Source organism: Tachypleus tridentatus, chromosome 8 (assembly GCF_004210375.1).
Source record: "Tachypleus tridentatus isolate NWPU-2018 chromosome 8, ASM421037v1, whole genome shotgun sequence".
NCBI classification, from domain to species: domain Eukaryota; kingdom Metazoa; phylum Arthropoda; class Merostomata; order Xiphosura; family Limulidae; genus Tachypleus; species Tachypleus tridentatus.
This window is the reverse complement of record NC_134832.1, coordinates 144,584,530-144,603,954: the sequence shown is the minus strand read 5'-3', so window position 1 is coordinate 144,603,954 and position 19,425 is coordinate 144,584,530. Positions and strand designations below refer to the sequence as shown.

General features: G+C 32.9%; 1 protein-coding gene across 3 annotated transcripts in view; it reads right to left on the bottom strand.

Moving 5' to 3' along the window:
• Window positions 1-2,266: 2,266 nt before the first annotated feature.
• The window catches only part of LOC143223676 (uncharacterized), a 34,973-nt gene continuing 17,814 nt past the window's right edge, over window positions 2,267-19,425 (bottom strand). For all 3 annotated transcript variants that reach the window (XM_076451948.1, XM_076451949.1, XM_076451946.1), the window contains exon 5: window positions 2,267-15,853. In XM_076451948.1, the coding sequence (XP_076308063.1) occupies window positions 14,214-15,853 (1,640 nt within the window). In that variant the 3' untranslated portion in view covers window positions 2,267-14,213. The remainder of the gene's footprint in view (window positions 15,854-19,425) is intronic.

Below are 19,425 nucleotides of genomic sequence, written 5' to 3'. Positions count from 1 at the left end.
TGATTTCAAACTTCTGAAGCTTTGATTTAATTTCACTGCTCTTGTTCGTTTTTGAGACTGTGATAACATCTTTGGCTTCTACAGAAACACCATAATTTAAAGTCGAAATGTCATCCCACTGAAGAGCAGCTGGAGCAGTCCATTAATCACAAAATTCTACCATGTCCACAGCACCTAAAATATCCAAGAACTATTCTAATTAATGTTGTTCTTTCATCCATTCTTCAGATATATATTATCTAAGAATGCTTTGTGGCATCTTGAGGATTTTCAGAAAAGCAGACTAGCCCAGTCTTACAAAATAAAAAGTTTGCAGATTTTGTATATAAGTGTAATGGTTGGACCACAAATATCCACAAGATTTAAATATTTATTTGAGATTTTCACAACTTGAAAAACAACAATGCACCATAACAGATGATCGTATGTTGTATGTGTGACCAAAAGAAAGTTGTGTAAGTAGCAGGGGCAATGAATAATTCATTAAATAATATACACATGTTGGTTCATGTTCTTTCCTTTGTAACTCAGGCTAACATGCAAAAGAGTCACTAAAAGTGTCTTTAAGTTACAATTAAACATAAATAAGTTAACCTCTGTAAAACCCAAGTTCCCATCCAAATTTCATCTAAACAAAATAATAAATACTTTAAATATACATTTCTGCTCCAGTATCCTATGAAGCAACTTATTCACAATTTGCTCACTCACTAACAAACTTAAACAATTACTTTGTTACATTGTAGGTAAAAGTCAAATGGTGCTTGCAAAAATTAGAGATGGTGTCTATAGTTATTCATGTCCAGTCTCTGCTCTAGTGTCCAGTGGTGTATTTGAATCATAGTAACTATTCCTTGACATCAGGCACTTCCTTACTTTCACATAGCTGTGTAATATGTCTACTGTCTTGCATCTGCTGAGTTTGCTCTACTTTACCGGTGACTATTTTGATGTCTGGTGGGACAATTCCAGTCACCACCTACGTGCTACTTGTGTTGGTTGGATTTAGGCAGCTTTTGATTATTCAGTAGTTGTCATTGAGTGTAAAGTTATCAAACCAAGCAGGATTACTCAGTAAAGAATTAGCACAAACACTAAGATCCTGACAGTAACAAAGGTCAGCCTTTTATATTGTACTGGTGAGTTTCCTGATGATTTTGTTCTGGAAGCTAGCTTTGATTTTTGGTTTTTCTGATATACTCTTTGTAAGTCAGGATGAAATTAAGAGTCACTTCCAGATACACTTGGTGTGGCAGAAGTCCAGTTGTGATCCATTCGGTTTTATGTTCAGCTCTCCCTGTTTTGCAGGTGGAAGAAATTGGTCTGTATCCAAAGTTTTAATACCCATACCAGCCAACTTGAGAATACAAGCTGTAATACTATTCTCCTACAGGTCCAAGTGAGAAACTTGTGATAACAGAAAGTCTGCTTATAGTTTTCCAAAAGCATTTATTTCTTGAAATATTCAAGAACTCAAGAAATATCCTTCTCCTTTGAAAATCTAATGGTGCTACAACTAAACTTTGGGACTGTAAGTTAAGCTAAAGATATGCAGCCATAACAGACACAAGACAGTTTAATGTCTGACAATATAAAGCCAAGTTTACATAATCAAAACTGGTTCCACTTTACAGACATTAGTATACCACTAACAATATTATTGTCTGAGTAGAAACCATGGTTTCCTACATGTAAACCAAAAACTGCAGTGGTTTGTTTTGTTTTGAATTTTGTGTAAAGTTACACGAGAGCTATCTGCACTAGCCTTCCCAAATTTTACAGTGTAAGACTAGAGGGAAGGCAGCTGGTCATCACCACCCACCACCAACTCTTGGGCTACTCTTTTACCAACGAACAGTAACATTAACTGTAATATTACATGCTCATGGGTGAAAGGACAAGCATGTTTGGTGTGATGGGGATTTGAACCTGCAACTTTCAGATTATGAGTTGAGTGCCTTATCCACCTGGCCATGCCGGGCCAAAACTGCAGTGTCTCACAAAATACAGGTTCTTCAGATACACAATTTACAAGTGTTTTTAAGTTTGGGATGAAAGTGATTTTTTTTTTTATCACAGTTGTTCCTAAGCAACCTGAGAACTCTTCAGATATGATGGTGCTATAACAATTAAACTTTGTGATTATTAGTCAAGCTGAATGCCCAACAGGCACAAGACAATTTAATGATTGACAATATAAAGCCAAATTTACATAACTAAAACTAGTTCCCTTTTACAGACAAAAACAATAATCAACATTATTATGTCTGTGAACTTGATTTTATTTTTTCAACATCATACATTTCAGGTTCAAGAGAAACACTGGTTAAATGTACACTGCTAGAAATCCAAAACATTCTTGAACTAATACCTCATTAACCTACAGGTGATTACTGAGAGGTACATAACAAATATGCATAATACTTGAGATTTATTTTATGCTGAGAATGTTAAAGTAACTACTTACATAATTAAAGCAGATATTCAACACACTTCTTATAAAGGAATGATAAGAAAAAAAAGTGTAGAAGGGCATCGGCATCAATGTTTGATGTTTAATGTTAATATACTTCTGCTAAACAATACACTTATAAAACACACATAGAAAGGAAAAAAAAAGCTTTGGTGTAGATAACATCACAGTATCTTCTAGTGGTCTGTTATGTAACAAAGTGGAATGCAAAATTAGAATATTTAATGCTAGCATATGAATGTAGCTTTCTCATTTTAAGTTGCAGAACGTGACAAGAAATTAATTAAAAAATGAGGCAGTACATATATAGCTATCATTTTCTTTACCATAAAATGTACTTCAGATAAATATTCAACTTTCCACAGAACTCAGAGTTATTACATGTGCAACTGTCAATATTTTTGCATGTGTAAAGTCTCCAATGAAGCTCCTACCCCTAAACATGTTTCTGTGTAAATGTATGATACAATAAACATTAATTTATTCTGCTAGGGAAGCACATCTTAAATGTACAGCTTTCACTTATTCACACTGTAGATAGCAAAGGCTCACTCTTGATGAGTCAAGACTAATACACTACAAATTGGAAGGAAGCGTGCGCAATTCTGGAGAGGTAGTTGTCTGAAATACATTTTCACTTACTGAAAATTTTAATTTCAGAAATGCTGCACAAAGAACCAAGAGTCAAAATGTGACATTGATTAAATGGTAAGGGAACTGGTGTAAATAAACACAATTTAAAAGGTGGACTCTTTTCCATGGATATAGTAACAGAAAGGGAATATTTATTGACTGTGGCACCCTCTAGAATGAAGCATAGTGGAATATTACTGGGTGAGACCATATTCATCTCATGTAAAGAATACTTCTTTTTCTCAAGAACAACAAAAGATACTGGGAAAAGAATTCCTACATAATGCAAGTGTTGCACTGATGGACAGAATGAACAGACTATATACCTCAGTGATGTGTGTACAGATCAGTATATCAAGCCATAAGTACTTACCAGAATAAACAGCTATAGGGTTGAATTATCCACTGTAAACACCCTATCACTACTTAACAGCAAGGGGCTTATCCACTTAGCCCTATAACAATAGGATAGCACTGACCCAATGGGGATCTCTCCATATTAATATCCCCAGTGGCATAGAACTGGGGAACCAAGGATTTTCCCATTTCACTAGAAGAGATGGGAGGAAGGAAATCATATAGGTGAGAACACTAGAGAGCAAAATGTCTGCAAGGTCAATAATTCATAAAAATTTAAACATCATAGAAAAAGTCACAAGTGACATAAAATTTAATTGTTAGGTCATAAAATCAAAATTTTGTTTTACAACTGCACAATGGTATTTGGCAGTAAAATCAAAATAACAACAAACATGAAATAGAAAAACAAGATCAAATAACAGAAAATATATGATAAGTTATTCAATATTTATAATAAAATTATTTTTATTAGTAATAATTGTTTCACACATCCTTTATAAGTTTTATTTCCATGACACATTTTATGTTTTATTTTGACCATTAATTTTTTTTCTTCTTGAATTTATTTCTTTTTCATTAATTAACTTTTACTCTGTTTAACATTTTTTACTGTGTGGTGACTTCATGTCTAATGAACTTATTACGATGCCTGACGAGCAAAATTTTCAAACAAAGTGGCATTCTATGCCATAGAAAATGCAAAAGAATTCAATGTTGATGAAAACTATTTCTCAAGTTAGATTTCATGCACTGAAAGCCAGTGGAACTAATGTAAAATTAACTTTCAGACATCCCTTTAAGTCCTTTACAAATTGGATCCTTAGGAATTTGTGTTGTTCATAATGCATTCAAAAACAGTTTCCAATCAGGATGAGAGATAGAAGGGTTCATGAGGGCATGCTACCATGTCTATGAAGGCTCTCTCCAACTTAATGTGGTGACTACATACATATGACTGGCTGCATCAAATCTCCTCTGAAGTTTTTTGGTGCATAATAGATAGAAAATGTGGGTAAGCAGCTTATTTTTGTGATTACAAATCTAAAACAATATGCTGAAGTGATCAAATCTAATTCATCCAAAATCTTGACAAAAGTTGTTAATGCCTTTCACACTGTCAACCTTTTATAGGCCAGACTTCATTCTTTGCTAATATAACTACAGATTTTGAACCATTCCTCTAAGAATTCCAAGGCCCTCTCTACAGTAAACTTCAAACAATACAGAATAATTTATTAAAGAATTTTCTGCTTCCTCAAGTAATGGAGTTGGAGAAATCTGGAACAGACTTTATGAAACTTGATCTGGAAAAATCAGATAATTTCCATCCAGTTTGTGAAGTTGAAGCTGGGTTTTGTGCTAAGAGAGCTCTTCATGAGAGCAATGTACCAAAACAAACAGAAAAAGTTCTTCTAGAATTCAGGGTTTACTATCAAGAAATTCTGAAGAACTTTGCCAAAATAGTGATGGCTCCTTACATTCTAGTCTAATCTGGACCAATCCAACACAGAGTAGGAAGTGATTCAACACTCTTTGTGACACATTAAATGATACTGGTCAGTTAACATCTACTTTGGTGGATTCAATTTTCAGTAAATGGAATAAGCTGTTCGGCTCTTCCAAGTTTTTGGAAAAAGTAAATGCCTTTTTCAAATCCCCTGCATCTGCTGAAAATGCTAAAGGTAAAGGAAAATCTATTGAACTATTTCTATTGGGAAACAGTCGGTAGTCTGTGCTCGCCTAAAATCCTCCACAGAACAACTCAAATCATCCTTCCGATTCCAGATAACTTGAACCTGTTTAGAAGAATTATGTTACAAAATAACTTGCATGAAAAACCTCCAATATCACAGCACCTAATACATGAAGCAATCCATAAGGAGAAAAAGATTCCTGGATATCAAAATTGATAAGAAGATGAATAACTGTGTATATTCTACTTCATGAAGTCAAGCTCAATATGTCTCAGTCCCCATTAAAACAGCTCAAAGAGGAAGTTAAAAAAAATAGAAAAAAGAAAGCTGCTCATAGAAACCAATGTAGCAATAAATCACCTTGAAGAACAACTGAGTGCCTTAAAACATCTAGATGGGCTAGTTCTCTTATTGTCTGAATGAATTTTTCAAGTATGTGGTAGATTTGAAGGATTCCTTATGTTCTGTCTATCAATAGATTTAATTTTAGCTGTGTTGTGTGAGAAGATGAATAAAGCAGAGATGCCAACCATTACGATTTTGGTGTATACATTACGACTATACGCTCATACAGACAAATATTACGACTTGTTGCAACTCCCAAATTATTATATAGGCCTATACAATAAAGTGATAAATTGTTCCCCCAGGCCGTGAAAGGGGTGAAAAGAAAATTTCTAGTGAGATACAAATAAATTTTGATAATAAATAAAAGACACAGTCCGAATGGCTACTTGCAACAATCATGTTTGTGCTTGAAATAATAAAAAAGATTTGTACCTCCGATGTCTACCAATAGTTTGAGTGTGGTGCTTCTCCATACTGGAAATGTGGGGAAATCCATAGTTACGTCATAAGTGCTTGTCAGCCAATCAGCGCTTGCATAGATGGGTATTTCTCATTTTCTAAGTGGTGTAGAAACACCAATGCGATCTTTAACAAGATGGAAAAAAAAGAGGCCTCATTCACCAGATTGTCTTGTTTCAGGCAAATCTAAAAGGACTAAAATTGTGAATCAAAAATTTAGGAAAGAGTATAGTGCAAAATATCCGTTCATTGCATCAAAAGTCAGTGACAGTCATGCATTTTGTACAGTTTGTCACATCGATTTTTCTGTGGCGCATGGCGGGATAAACGATTGTTCCAGACATACAAAATCGGCATCTCACCAACAAAAGGCTGAGGCGAAGACAAAACGATGCACATAACGACATTTATGAGTAAGAATTCAGAATATGAAATCATAAATGCAGAAGTGATGTTCACGCAATTCGTCATTGCTCATACTTTACCCCTAGCTGTAGCTGATCATGCAGGACATCCATTCAGAAAAATGTTCCCAGACTCTGATATAGCAAAAAAATATGGCTGTGCTAGAACCAAAACTACAGCCATTGTACAAATGTTAGGTTGTGAAGATGACAAAATGATTTCAAGCATACTTACTAGCAGTGTTTACAATTTAGCCACAGATGGATCCATAGACATGGATGACTCAAAATTGTATCCAGTGGTTGTACAATATCGTGACCCTTTGCTTGGAAAAATTATTTGTTCTCTTTCAACAAGGGTGGAATTGAAAGAAGCTTCAATGGGAGAGAATATTTTCAAGCTTTTGGACCACAAACCAACAAAGAGGAAAATTCCATGGGAAAACTGTCTTAGTTTTTTTCTTCAAACAATGCCTCAGTTATGTCTGGTATGGGTAAAGGTGTGATGGGACACATCTCAAGACAACAGCCTAGCATTTACTTCATGGGTTGTGCCTGTCACCTCATGAATATTGCTGTCCAGAAAGCTTACAAAGAACTGCCCTGCCCAGTTTTTGATATATTGATAGATATCTACTATTTTCTTGACAAAAGTGCTAGTAGAAAACAACATTTCAAAGAGTTTCAAAGATTGTATGACAAAGAAACAAGAAAAAATTCTACAACTTGTTAACACAAGATGGCCATCACTTGGGGTGTGCCTCACCAGAATATTGGACATGTGGAAGCCATTGAAGAAATATTTTCACTGTGAAAAGGAAAAACTAGATTCAAAAGGATCTAAACATGCAGCTCAGTCATGCAGCAAGACTTTAACAGTCAAGACACCCTCTCAGCCACACAGGGAAACAGTCAAGACATCCTCTCAGCCACACAGGGACACAAGACAACAGTCTCCAAAAGCAGTCAAAGAAACATTTGATATAACTCAATATATGTTTAGGTAGTCTGACCTTGAACTAAAGAAGAGACAATCAATGAAGAAAGAGAAGACAACGAAAGCTATCAAGGAAGTAACCAAGGAAAGTTATGTGCAGAGCAAGTTAGATAAGTTAGCAGTTTTCTTGGACAACAAAATAAACTTGTTATTTTGTCTTTTTCTTCAGTCTGCAATTCCTCTATTTGAGCAAGCCAATTTGATATTGCAAAGAGAAAAACCTTGTATACACATTATGCATAGAACTCTGATTACACAAGTTAAAAATATACTTGTCAGATACATCAAGCCAGAATATCTTGAAGGCAACATCACTGAACTTGACTACAACAATGAATCCTTACACAAATCTGATGAGGCAGTTTCTATTGTAAATGCTGACAAGGAATGCATTGTTAAATATGAAAAGGACCTAGACCTGATCAGCTTCTACACCAGTGTCAAGAAATACTATATTGCAGCTACAAATAACATGATGAAACACTTCCCTCTAAATGATGAACTTCTGATTCACGCAGAGGTTGCTGATCCAAAACTGAAAGTCAGCAAAGATTTCTCTTCTCTATGCTTCTTACAGACAGGTATCCTGTCCTTGTCAATACACATGAGCACAACACTATTGACAAGTTGGAAGGGCAATATTTGAACTATCAAATTGATACTTTCTCAGAAACTGTCCTTCAGTTTAATGTTGACAAGTTTTGGGTTCAACTGTCTAGAGTTAAAAATGGAAATGGCAACCAGAAGTATGACGTTCTGTGTAGGGTTATGCTTGGAATTCTTACAATCTTCCATTCTAATGCTGACAGTGAAAGGATATTTAATTTAGTGACTAAAAACAAAAGCAAGTTCAGACCAAACTTGAGCACCTCAGTTTTGAGCAGTATTATAACACGCAAGATGTGTATGCAGTCAAATGGACAATGTTGTTATAACTCCCAACCATCCAGAGACATTCTCATGAAAGCAAAGGCTGCAAAAGCTGCAAAACTATTACAATAAATTTCATAAACATGATATAAGCTAGTCCTTACACAAAGGCTTTTTCTGTTTACTGTTTGTGCATGTTCAATGTTGTTTTACCAGTATGTTTGTTACTCTGAACTAAATAAAAAACATAATTTCAAAAGAATTTTTTAAAATTTATTTATTAAATACACAAAATACAGTCATAAATGAGCAATCTATAGCAGTAATAAATAATAATAGTTATAATAATAAACAGCTTAGAGACATTGGTCAGGCCTAGTAGCTGCAAAAGATAAAGGTCTCTGTCTACAATCATTATGCTCAGTCATTTCAAATAGTTGGCATCTCTGATAAAGTGTTTTCATCTATTATAATAACAATAGATATCCTGCTTTATATCAGTCATAATTTTTCAAACAAGACCTGTAGACAAGCTAGCTTGGAAATCTGCATAAAGTCCCATCCAAACTGTGTAATGGGTGTCCATGAATAAGGGCAAGTAAGTGCTAGTCAGTAATGAAGTTTTCACATCTGATACTGATGTTTTAATATTTTTTCTAATGTATAAACTTGAAGGTAATAATACATATTATCAAAGTTGTTTTACAGAAACATTCACCTCAGCCACAGGTTGAGCAGGAGTAGATATGCTTAGCACTGTCTGTTATCCCTTACTCTATGCATATTACACAGGTTGAGCAGGAGTAGATATGCTTAGCACTCTCTGTTATCCCTTACTCTATGCATATTTTGAAAGAAGAGTTTTCTTTCTTGGTCAACAGTGGTAATTTGACAAGTTCTATTGTTTCCAGTTTATTGATATAGAGAAAAAATAAAACTGTGGAAGAATCAAAAAAAAAATTAGTTGTTGAAATAACAACACAGTGTAAAAAGTCTTCCACCTGCCTGTCTGCAAGATCTAATTGGGCATTGACAGCATATGCAAGAGAATTCATGAAATGATAAACTTTATGGGAGATTACATGAAAAAGAAGAAAAGCATCATCACTCACTGAGGAATAACCTGAGTGAGTTAATAAGTGAAGGCAAAAGAAGATGAGAGAAGAACCCATAGCAAGAAACATGATGTTGATTGCTTCAAAAGAAAGCAGTAGGGGTGAGGCAACAAGAACTAGCAAAACAGATAAAGGAAGAAATCAGGGTTAAAACAGCCATACAAAGGAAGAAAGGAAAGGGATGGTGATTAGATAAAACATCCAACCATTTGCCAACAGCTCAAGAGTTAGGGAGGAAGTAATGGTGTGGTAATACATTAAATTTTATTCCTGTGGTAAAGAGTACAGGAAACATGCAAGATAAAAATGTCTTATGCAAACCAAAAAAATAAAACTGTCAAGAAACTGTTTGAATGGAAGAGGAAGATAATTCATGGGCATGGACTAGAAGAGGTCCATAAGAACTAGACACAGCAAACAAGAATGGACAGAGAAGAGACAGAAAGTCATTGATAAAAATATAGAGAGATAAAAGCAATTGTGATATACAGCATCCATAACCAATGCTTTGGACTGCTAACTAGGAAAGTAGAAACTTGGTGGTGAGAAGAACCACAATGGCATAAATTAGAGTTGTTCTAAAATGGGAATATATATATATATATATATAGACACACACACATACACACACTAAAACACCAGAGGATGTGACAACAACTCCATTTTAAAATATTTGGCCAAGTAAAAACATTAATCTGACAAGTTCAAAGCATTAGGAACATGACAGGCAATAAATGAATGTAATGTTCACTAGCCCAAAGAAAAAAGACAAAAGTTAGACACTAAAGGTCCCATTACCAAGTGCCCCCCTCCTGTTGAATGATGAAAGAAAAATAAACTTGTGTTATAACAAAATGATCAGACAGAAAATGACATGGAAAGACCAGACCCCATGAAAGATGCTGTCATCCAGAATGTCACTGCAAACCAGGCAAACATGTAACTTCAGGCAAGATGGAGGTAGATGGACACCCAGAGCTGTGTGAGACAAACTGAGCCACCACAATAGCAACAGGTGAAAAATTGGAAGAGAGAAAGAGAAGATAGAGATTCATAGACATTCTCTAGCAATTGGCCAGATTGCAATGATGAAAACATATGGTAGAATCTGTAAGGTACAAAAGTACTAAAACAGGAAGAACCTCCTCTGCAAGAAGAGAAGTTTGGTAACTAGAAGTTTCATGTTTTGAGGATTTAAAGGAGGGTTCAGAGCCCACAATGCAAATGAGGTTTGAAATAAAAAAATCCCAAGTGAATCAAACACTGGGTGAAATTCAAGATGGGCTAGTCAATGCAAACAAGATTAAAAAATCAAGGATGCTTATTTGGATGCAGTGAGAAGGAGCCAGTCAAATATACAGTAGTGGAAATGCAAATCCAGTGAATGCTTTTATGCAAATATCCTCTGGATCCAATTGAAAGCAAATGTGCCTGTAGCCAATTCAAAAGGAAGAACTCAGAAATGAAAAAATCAATCATAAATGAGAAAGTGATAGGTAGTCAGACAAACAAGAATGTAAATATATCAAAAATATCAAACATATTCATTCACATCCTGAGGGTGAAAATAATGTTCATCTTAAATTGAGGAATGAGAGAATAGTTCAAGGATTAGAGAACTATGATAGGCTGTCAATTTTCTGCACTCTTCACAACAGCCAAACAACTGGAAATAATCCCTAGAGAAATCAAAAACCTCTTCTATATCATTTGTAACTCAGTGAGAAGATACAGCCTCTTCCATGCATTTAAATGTAAAGGATTTGAGAAAAGGTTCAGCAAAAAAAAGCAGGGCAAACCTTTGAGAAAAAAAAACTATTATTAAATGATCTTCTGTGAATGCAGTCCACTAGTAATAAAGTGGTAAAGCTGATAACCCACTAGACTAAAGCCTAGAGGTGGTTCCATGATGGTCAGCCCCTGAGTGTGAAGAACATCAAAAAGCAATGTGAGGATAAGAAGCACATGTGCAACTCTTCAAGACTCATGAGGAAAAGTGTGTGTTTTTTGTGTGTGTTTTTCTTATAGCAAAGCCACATCGGTTGTCTGCTCGGCCCACCGAAGGTAATTGAACCCCTGATTTTAGTGTTGTAAATCCAGAGACATACCGCTGTACTTGGGGGCAAAGAAAAGTAACACTGCACAACAAAGTTTTCGCTTGTTGAACACTGTTGGGTGTTCTTTATAGATTTTTGGCTGCTGATCATGAAAATCACATCCAAATTTGCCCATCATGTACCATTTCATCGAAATCATCAGTTTCCCTACAACGGAAAAACGATATCAGGGCAACTGGAATCCGTCAATGCTTGCTGATTACTGTTGGACACTGCAATGTGATGCACTGGACATTGAATACAAACAAAAATCAGGAGCAAAACACTTTTAATTATGTTGAACTTAATAGCGTATTAGAAACATAAACGCAATTAAATATGTTATTGCCGGTAAACAGTTTACTGTCTATTTCTCAGAGTTCCTACGTGATGAAGCAAAACCAAAACTACATTTGTGCATACCCACCAGGTACCTGTCACAATCAGCAAAAACTTTTCAGGAAGCAAAACTTTTCACAAAAATTGTTGTAATTAGTTGATACTCCTATCACTAGACTGAGTAAAAGGAGAAATCAAAAAGTGCTGATAAGCTAGAGCTTCCAAATAAAAGGTACCACATGAAAATTCTAAGGATAAAATTGAATGAAGCAAACTCCAGGAAGTATTCAGCCAAGCAAATCCAGAAATAAAGAAATCAAGTTAACTGGTACACTGCAGAAGTAGAAACTGAGGCCCATGTGGAGAAATGGTACGTGTGGTTATACCCCGTGAAGCTGTTGACTTCACAATAAAAACTTCAAAACAATGTGAAGCATGGACAAATAAATAACAAAGAAGCCAAGCAACACTAAGTCAAAATCAAGCAGACTGAGGCATGAGTGAGGTATATATAAAGAGATCCCTATGCTGAAAGAAGAGATTGAGGTTTAAGGAAGAAAAAGTAAAATAATAACAGTTTTCTAAAAAATAGGAATCTTATGATCTGCAAGAATGATTCAGCTGAAGTTCAATATGAAGATGGGATAAAAGGTATTGGCACAAAATTCAGTATGAAAGGAAGATTGAAAAAGAAGAGAATCAGAAAAAGACACATGCACAAGTCAGCCAAAGACTCAGTAAAATACAATAGGAGAAGAATACAGAACATCACATACCTATCTATTCATAGACATAAAGGAAGAAGGTCGGGATACCTATCTTTTGGCAGAAAGGAAGAAAACAACATAATCAAAAACAGGAGTTAGAATAGTTGAATGAATTCATTAAAAGTAGAGGCAGGCTTAGCCAAAACAACTAAAGCAGGAAATCTTGGATCTGTATCTCAGAACGACTGGTGTGGGCATTAACATTTTTATTGATAGGTAGAGAACAATGTTTCAACCACCAGGTTCACCATAGCAGAAACATCATTGGCAATAGATTGTTTCAAATCAGTACTGAACTAGTAGAAGATGACTTCTGTTGCAACGAGTAGTGACCTAAAAATGTGTCAGATACATGGATGATGAACCTATATCTTAGATGATCCACAAAAACCATTTACTGTTATACTGTTCGTTTTATGTGGGTCTGTTGTGAATATGCTTAGATCACTGATTGAATGAGAAATATTTGGATTAATTTATGAAACCTGAACACTGGGTGAATTAAGATGGGTCATGACTATCGAAGAAACCATTTCATAGAATCAGGATATATATGCCCCACTTCTCATATTTTGAATGAGTAAAGAAACCAGCTCATGTAAGAAACATTAATAATTCATTTTCTCACTAAAATTCATAAAATCCTGCATCTTTCTTTCTTCATACTAATAAAGCATTGGAAAGTAAAAAGAATGTTTCAATGCCAATTAAAAGTTTAAAATAATTACTATAAACATTGTAATTAGCAATAAAAAAAACTGATGAATGACTAGCATTGCAGAAGAAATGAGACTTTGTTACAAACTTGTGCTCAAAGACAATATGGTACATCTACAATTTATCATCCTCCTTCAGGTAGACAGCTGTGATCAAACGTAACTGCATCACAGACTACTATTTTAAACATAAACACAGTAGGTGAAGGAGATTCATTTTGACAGTGGTGAAAGGTAATAGCTTTCAGTTCTGTGGAGAGGTACCATTTTTACATCTGAAATTAACTAAGACTATTGTCATAATCCAAAATTATATTTCAGACACCAAAATGAGATACAAATAAAAATAAAACTAACATCAAAACTACAAAACTTATCCATCTTTTAAACCTTACATATCATGAATAACTGATCTCTTAACATGAGTAAACCTAATTCTTGTAAAATGTGCACAACTACATTTTAAATGTAAATGTAAATAGCAGTACTCCCAAGGATAAGTATTTCTCCTCCAAACACTAAACCATTACAAGTTAGCATTTAATATTTCATGTATGTTATACATTAAGACTTCACTTTTATCTCTCTCCTGTTCTTCTAATTGATTTCCCAACTTTGTCACAATCTTCTTTATAAATAAGAACTACTATTTCTGAAATGTAAAGTTACAAACACCATATGGCTTACAGCACGTCTACGTTTTGGACCACTACGTAAAGTTACAGCACGTCTACGTTTTGGACCACTACGTAAAGTTACAGCATGTCTATGTTTTGGACCACTACTGCTGTCAGTTTCTTTTCTACACACTTAAAACATTTTTTTTCTGTTCCTAATCAAGTTTATTTAGAGGTACAATCTGTGAAGATTACCTATAACGGACATTATACATATGCATACCTCACTTTCCTATGGATAATATCTCATGTTTTTCTTCCACACTCAAAGATCTTGATTCTCATCAGTGTGTGTCTTTTCATGTTTTCGTAAGGTATGTTTTCTCAAGCTGTTAGTACTTATAAATTCTTGACCACATATTACACAACTGTATGGTTTTTCCCCAGTGTGTGTTCTTCCATGGTCTTTTAAGTTACTATTCCTTTGAAATTTCTTGCCACACACTAAACAACTGAATGGTCTTTCCATAGTGTGTACACTATCATGTTTTTTCAGTTCACTTTTACTAACAAAATCTTTGCCACACACTGAACAGATATATGGTTTCTCCCCAGTGTGTATTCTCTGATGTATTTTTAGGTTACTACTTATTCGAAATCCTTTCCCACAAATACCACAACTGTATGGTTTCTCCCCCGTGTGAACTCTCTCATGTATTTTTAGGTCACCACTTCTTCCAAATTTTTTACCACACACTAAACAGTTGTAAGGTTTCTCACCAGTGTGTATCCTTCCATGCTTTTTCAATTCAGTATTTCTTCCAAATTTTTTGCCACAAACAATGCAACTGTATGGTTTCTCCCCAGTGTGTAGTTTTTGATGTATTTTTAAGTTACTATTGTTTCCAAATTCTTTTCCACAGATTTCACAACTATATGGTTTCTCCCCAGTATGAACTCTCTGATGAATTTTTAGGTCACCACTTCTTCCAAACTTTTTACCACACACTACACAACTGTAGGGTTTCTCACCAGTGTGTATCCGCTCATGTTTTTTCAGTTCGCTATTTGTTACAAACTCTTTTCCACATACTACACAAACATATGGTTTCTCTCCTGTGTGTATCCTCTGATGTATTTTTAGACTAGAACTTCTTCCAAATCCTTTTCCACAGATAACACAACTATATGGCTTTTCCCCAGTGTGTAATTTTTCATGTATTTTTAAATTACTGTTATTTCCAAATTCCTTTCCACATATTCCACAGCAGAATGGTTTCTCTCCAGTGTGTGTTCTCTGATGAATTTTTAGATCACCAATTCTTCCAAATTTTTTGTTACACACTACACAACTGTATGGTTTCTCTCCAGTGTGTATTCTATCATGCTTTTTTAGTTCACTACTTGTTCCAAATTCTTTGCCACACATTACACAACTATATGGTTTCTCTCCAGTGTGTATCCTCTGATGTATTTTCAGATTACCATTTATTCCAAATTCCTTTCCACAGATTAAGCAACTGTATGGTTTCTCCCTAGTGTGTATTCTCTGGTGTATTTTCAGGTTACTATTTTTTCCAAATTCTTTCCCACAAATTTGACATCTGTATGGTTTCTCCCCAGTATGAACTCTCTGATGTATTGTTAAGTCACCACTTCTTCCAAATTGTTTGCCACAAACTACACAACTATAGGGTTTCTCACCAGTGTGTGTCCTCTCGTGCCTTTTTAGTTCACTATTTGTACCAAATTCTTTATTGCAAGTTCCACAAGTGTATGGTTTCTTCACAGTGCAGGGTATTTCATCCTGCTTCAGAGTATTTACTGTTGAAGTACTTTTTCCAGTCACATCAGTACTGCATGGCTTTTGAGACTCCCTAATTTCTGAATAAGAATTTTCTTGTGATAAATCTTGACAACCATGAAACTGATTTCTAACACAGCTGTTCAAGTCCATTTTTACATCTAAAAATATAATAAAGGTAATAAATTAAATAATAATCATATCTGGTGAAAATAATTAAGTTTAAAAACATAAAATAATACAAAATGTAAGGGATGAAAAATCTGGGTTTTATTATTTACTATTCTACATTATTAGTTTCTTTACTGTTTTGAAATGATCCTTTTAGAATTTTATTTCAACAAAAAACAAAGAAATTTCCTCATGAAAATAACTTTAACAATAATTTCATAGGGACCAAAATTCTAAAATAGAACTGCTGTGAGAAACAGGTAGCTTTCCCTTTATGTTAATAATGTATCTTATACACCAAGTTTTGGTCTTTTAGATTTGAAAAAAAAATCAAGCATTTTTATACAGTTAGGCTACTGCTACCATGTGATGTGTTATTCTGTTATATGCATGTAAAAATATACCCTCTTGGTGTCACCCAAACAACCACTGATTGACACTGTTGTTGATCTCTTTACACAACATTGCAATGTTCTCCATGGACAGTAATGGGATATGCCTACATTTGAGAACAGCAAAGAACAAAAGTAACATGACAGAAGATTAAGTAAATGGTTTTCTTGATCACGTTATTTGAAACTGCACATATTTATAAAATGATACATTCAGAACAGACATTATAAAATTATTAAAAGATAAAAAACCAGAGTATATTCATGTACTGTACCTTTCCTGCCTTTTTTATTTCAGAGCATATCCTAGGAAGATAATTAATCTTAATCTTAAATTCTCACTCATGAAGAATTAGGTTACCCATATCTGACTTCTGAACACACAACTTGTATATCTATTAGATATACATGACTGTTTGCATTTGAGTTTGTGAGTATTACAATTTAAGTAGTTTATATAGTATATAGCACATGTGGTAAATATAGTTTCTAGCAGTGATAGTTTACTACAAGTTTGCTTACATAACTGTTCAAAATTCATATGTTGTGTAGTTCAACAATTATGAACTGGAGACTGTTACATTATTATATCCTGTTAATAGAACCTTCTGAGGTTTTCTTGTTGTTTTGAGTATTATTGCCTCATAATATCTAGTAGCTTGTGGAATGTTCTAGACTTCTGTTGGGGTAAAAACACAAGTCCAAAATTAGTTTGACACATAAATATAAACTGCATTGAGAGTTTAGCCATAAAGAGTATATAGCAGTAATTTTTAAGAGAGAAATCATCACTGATTTTAATTACAGAGAAGAGAAAAATAATTTGTCTTTTCAACTGTGTTTTGAAGTAATTGAACCAGCCTGTATGGACTTTGAAAAGAAAGAGAGACAATTATTTATAGCACTAGATACAAATGTGATAAACAACACTGTTACAGACCTTTAACTACAAACAGATGTATAGCAATGATGCCACTTTAAAACCACATTAACTCCATTCTGTGCATGTTACCAGGTTACATTCAAAATTTAATTAGACCACTCTACTATGAATGTACTTTAATGAAATTATTAATATCAAGTATGTTATACTTTACAGTTTCATATTATTAATATCAAGTATGTTATACTTTACAGTTTCATATTATTAATATCAAGTATGTTATACTTTACAGTTTCATATTATTAATATCAAGTATGTTATACTTTACAGTTTCATATTATTAATATCAAGTATGTTATACTTTACAGTTTCATATTATTAATATCAAGTATGTTATACCTTACTGTTTCATGTTATTAATATCAAGTATGTTATACTTTACAGTTTCATGTTATTAATATCAAGTATGTTATACTTTACAGTTTCATATTATTAATATCAAGTATGTTATACTTTACAGTTTCATATTATTAATATCAAGTATGTTATACTTTACAGTTTCATATTATTAATATCAAGTATGTTATACTTTACAGTTTCATATTATTAATATCAAGTATGTTATACTTTACAGTTTCATATTATTAATATCAAGTATGTTATACTTTACAGTTTCATATTATTAATATCAAGTATGTTATACTTTACAGTTTCATGTTATTAATATCAAGTATGTTATACTTTACAGTTTCATATTATTAATATCAAGTATGTTATACTTTACAGTTTCATGTTATTAATATCAAGTATGTTATACTTTACAGTTTCATGTTATTAATATCAAGTATGTTATACTTTACAGTTTCATGTTATTAATATCAAGTATGTTATACTTTACAGTTTCATGTTATTAATATCAAGTATGTTATACTTTTACAGTTTCATGTTATTAATATCAAGTATGTTATACTTTTACAGTTTCATGTTATTAATATCAAGTATGTTATACTTTACAGTTTCATGTTATTAATATCAAGTATGTTATACTTTACAGTTTCATGTTATTAATATCAAGTATGTTATACTTTACAGTTTCATGTTATTAATATCAAGTATGTTATACTTTACAGTTTCATGTTATTAATATCAAGTATGTTATACTTTACAGTTTCATGTTATTAATATCAAGTATGTTATACTTTTACAGTTTCATGTTATTAATATCAAGTATGTTATACTTTACAGTTTCATGTTATTAATATCAAGTATGTTATACTTTACAGTTTCATGTTATTAATATCAAGTATGTTATACTTTACAGTTTCATGTTATTAATATCAAGTATGTTATACTTTACAGTTTCATGTTATTAATATCAAGTATGTTATACTTTACAGTTTCATGTTATTAATATCAAGTATGTTATACTTTACAGTTTCATGTTATTAATATCAAGTATGTTATACTTTACAGTTTCATGTTATTAATATCAAGTATGTTATACTTTACAGTTTCATGTTATTAATATCAAGTATGTTATACTTTACAGTTTCATGTTATTAATATCAAGTATGTTATACTTTACAGTTTCATGTTATTAATATCAAGTATGTTATACTTTTGTTACAGTTTCATGTTATTAATATCAAGTATGTTATACTTTACAGTTTCATGTTATTAATATCAAGTATGTTATACTTTACAGTTTCATGTTATTAATATCAAGTATGTTATACTTTACAGTTTCATGTTATTAATATCAAGTATGTTATACTTTACAGTTTCATGTTATTAATATCAAGTATGTTATACTTTACAGTTTCATGTTATTAATATCAAGTATGTTATACTTTACAGTTTCATGTTATTAATATCAAGTATGTTATACTTTACAGTTTCATGTTATTAATATCAAGTATGTTATACTTTACAGTTTCATGTTATTAATATCAAGTATGTTATACTTTACAGTTTCATGTTATTAATATCAAGTATGTTATACTTTACAGTTTCATGTTATTAATATCAAGTATGTTATACTTTACAGTTTCATGTTATTAATATCAAGTATGTTATACTTTACAGTTTCATGTTATTAATATCAAGTATGTTATACTTTACAGTTTCATGTTATTAATATCAAGTATGTTATACTTTACAGTTTCATGTTATTAATATCAAGTATGTTATACTTTACAGTTTCATGTTATTAATATCAAGTATGTTATACTTTACAGTTTCATGTTATTAATATCAAGTATGTTATACTTTACAGTTTCATGTTATT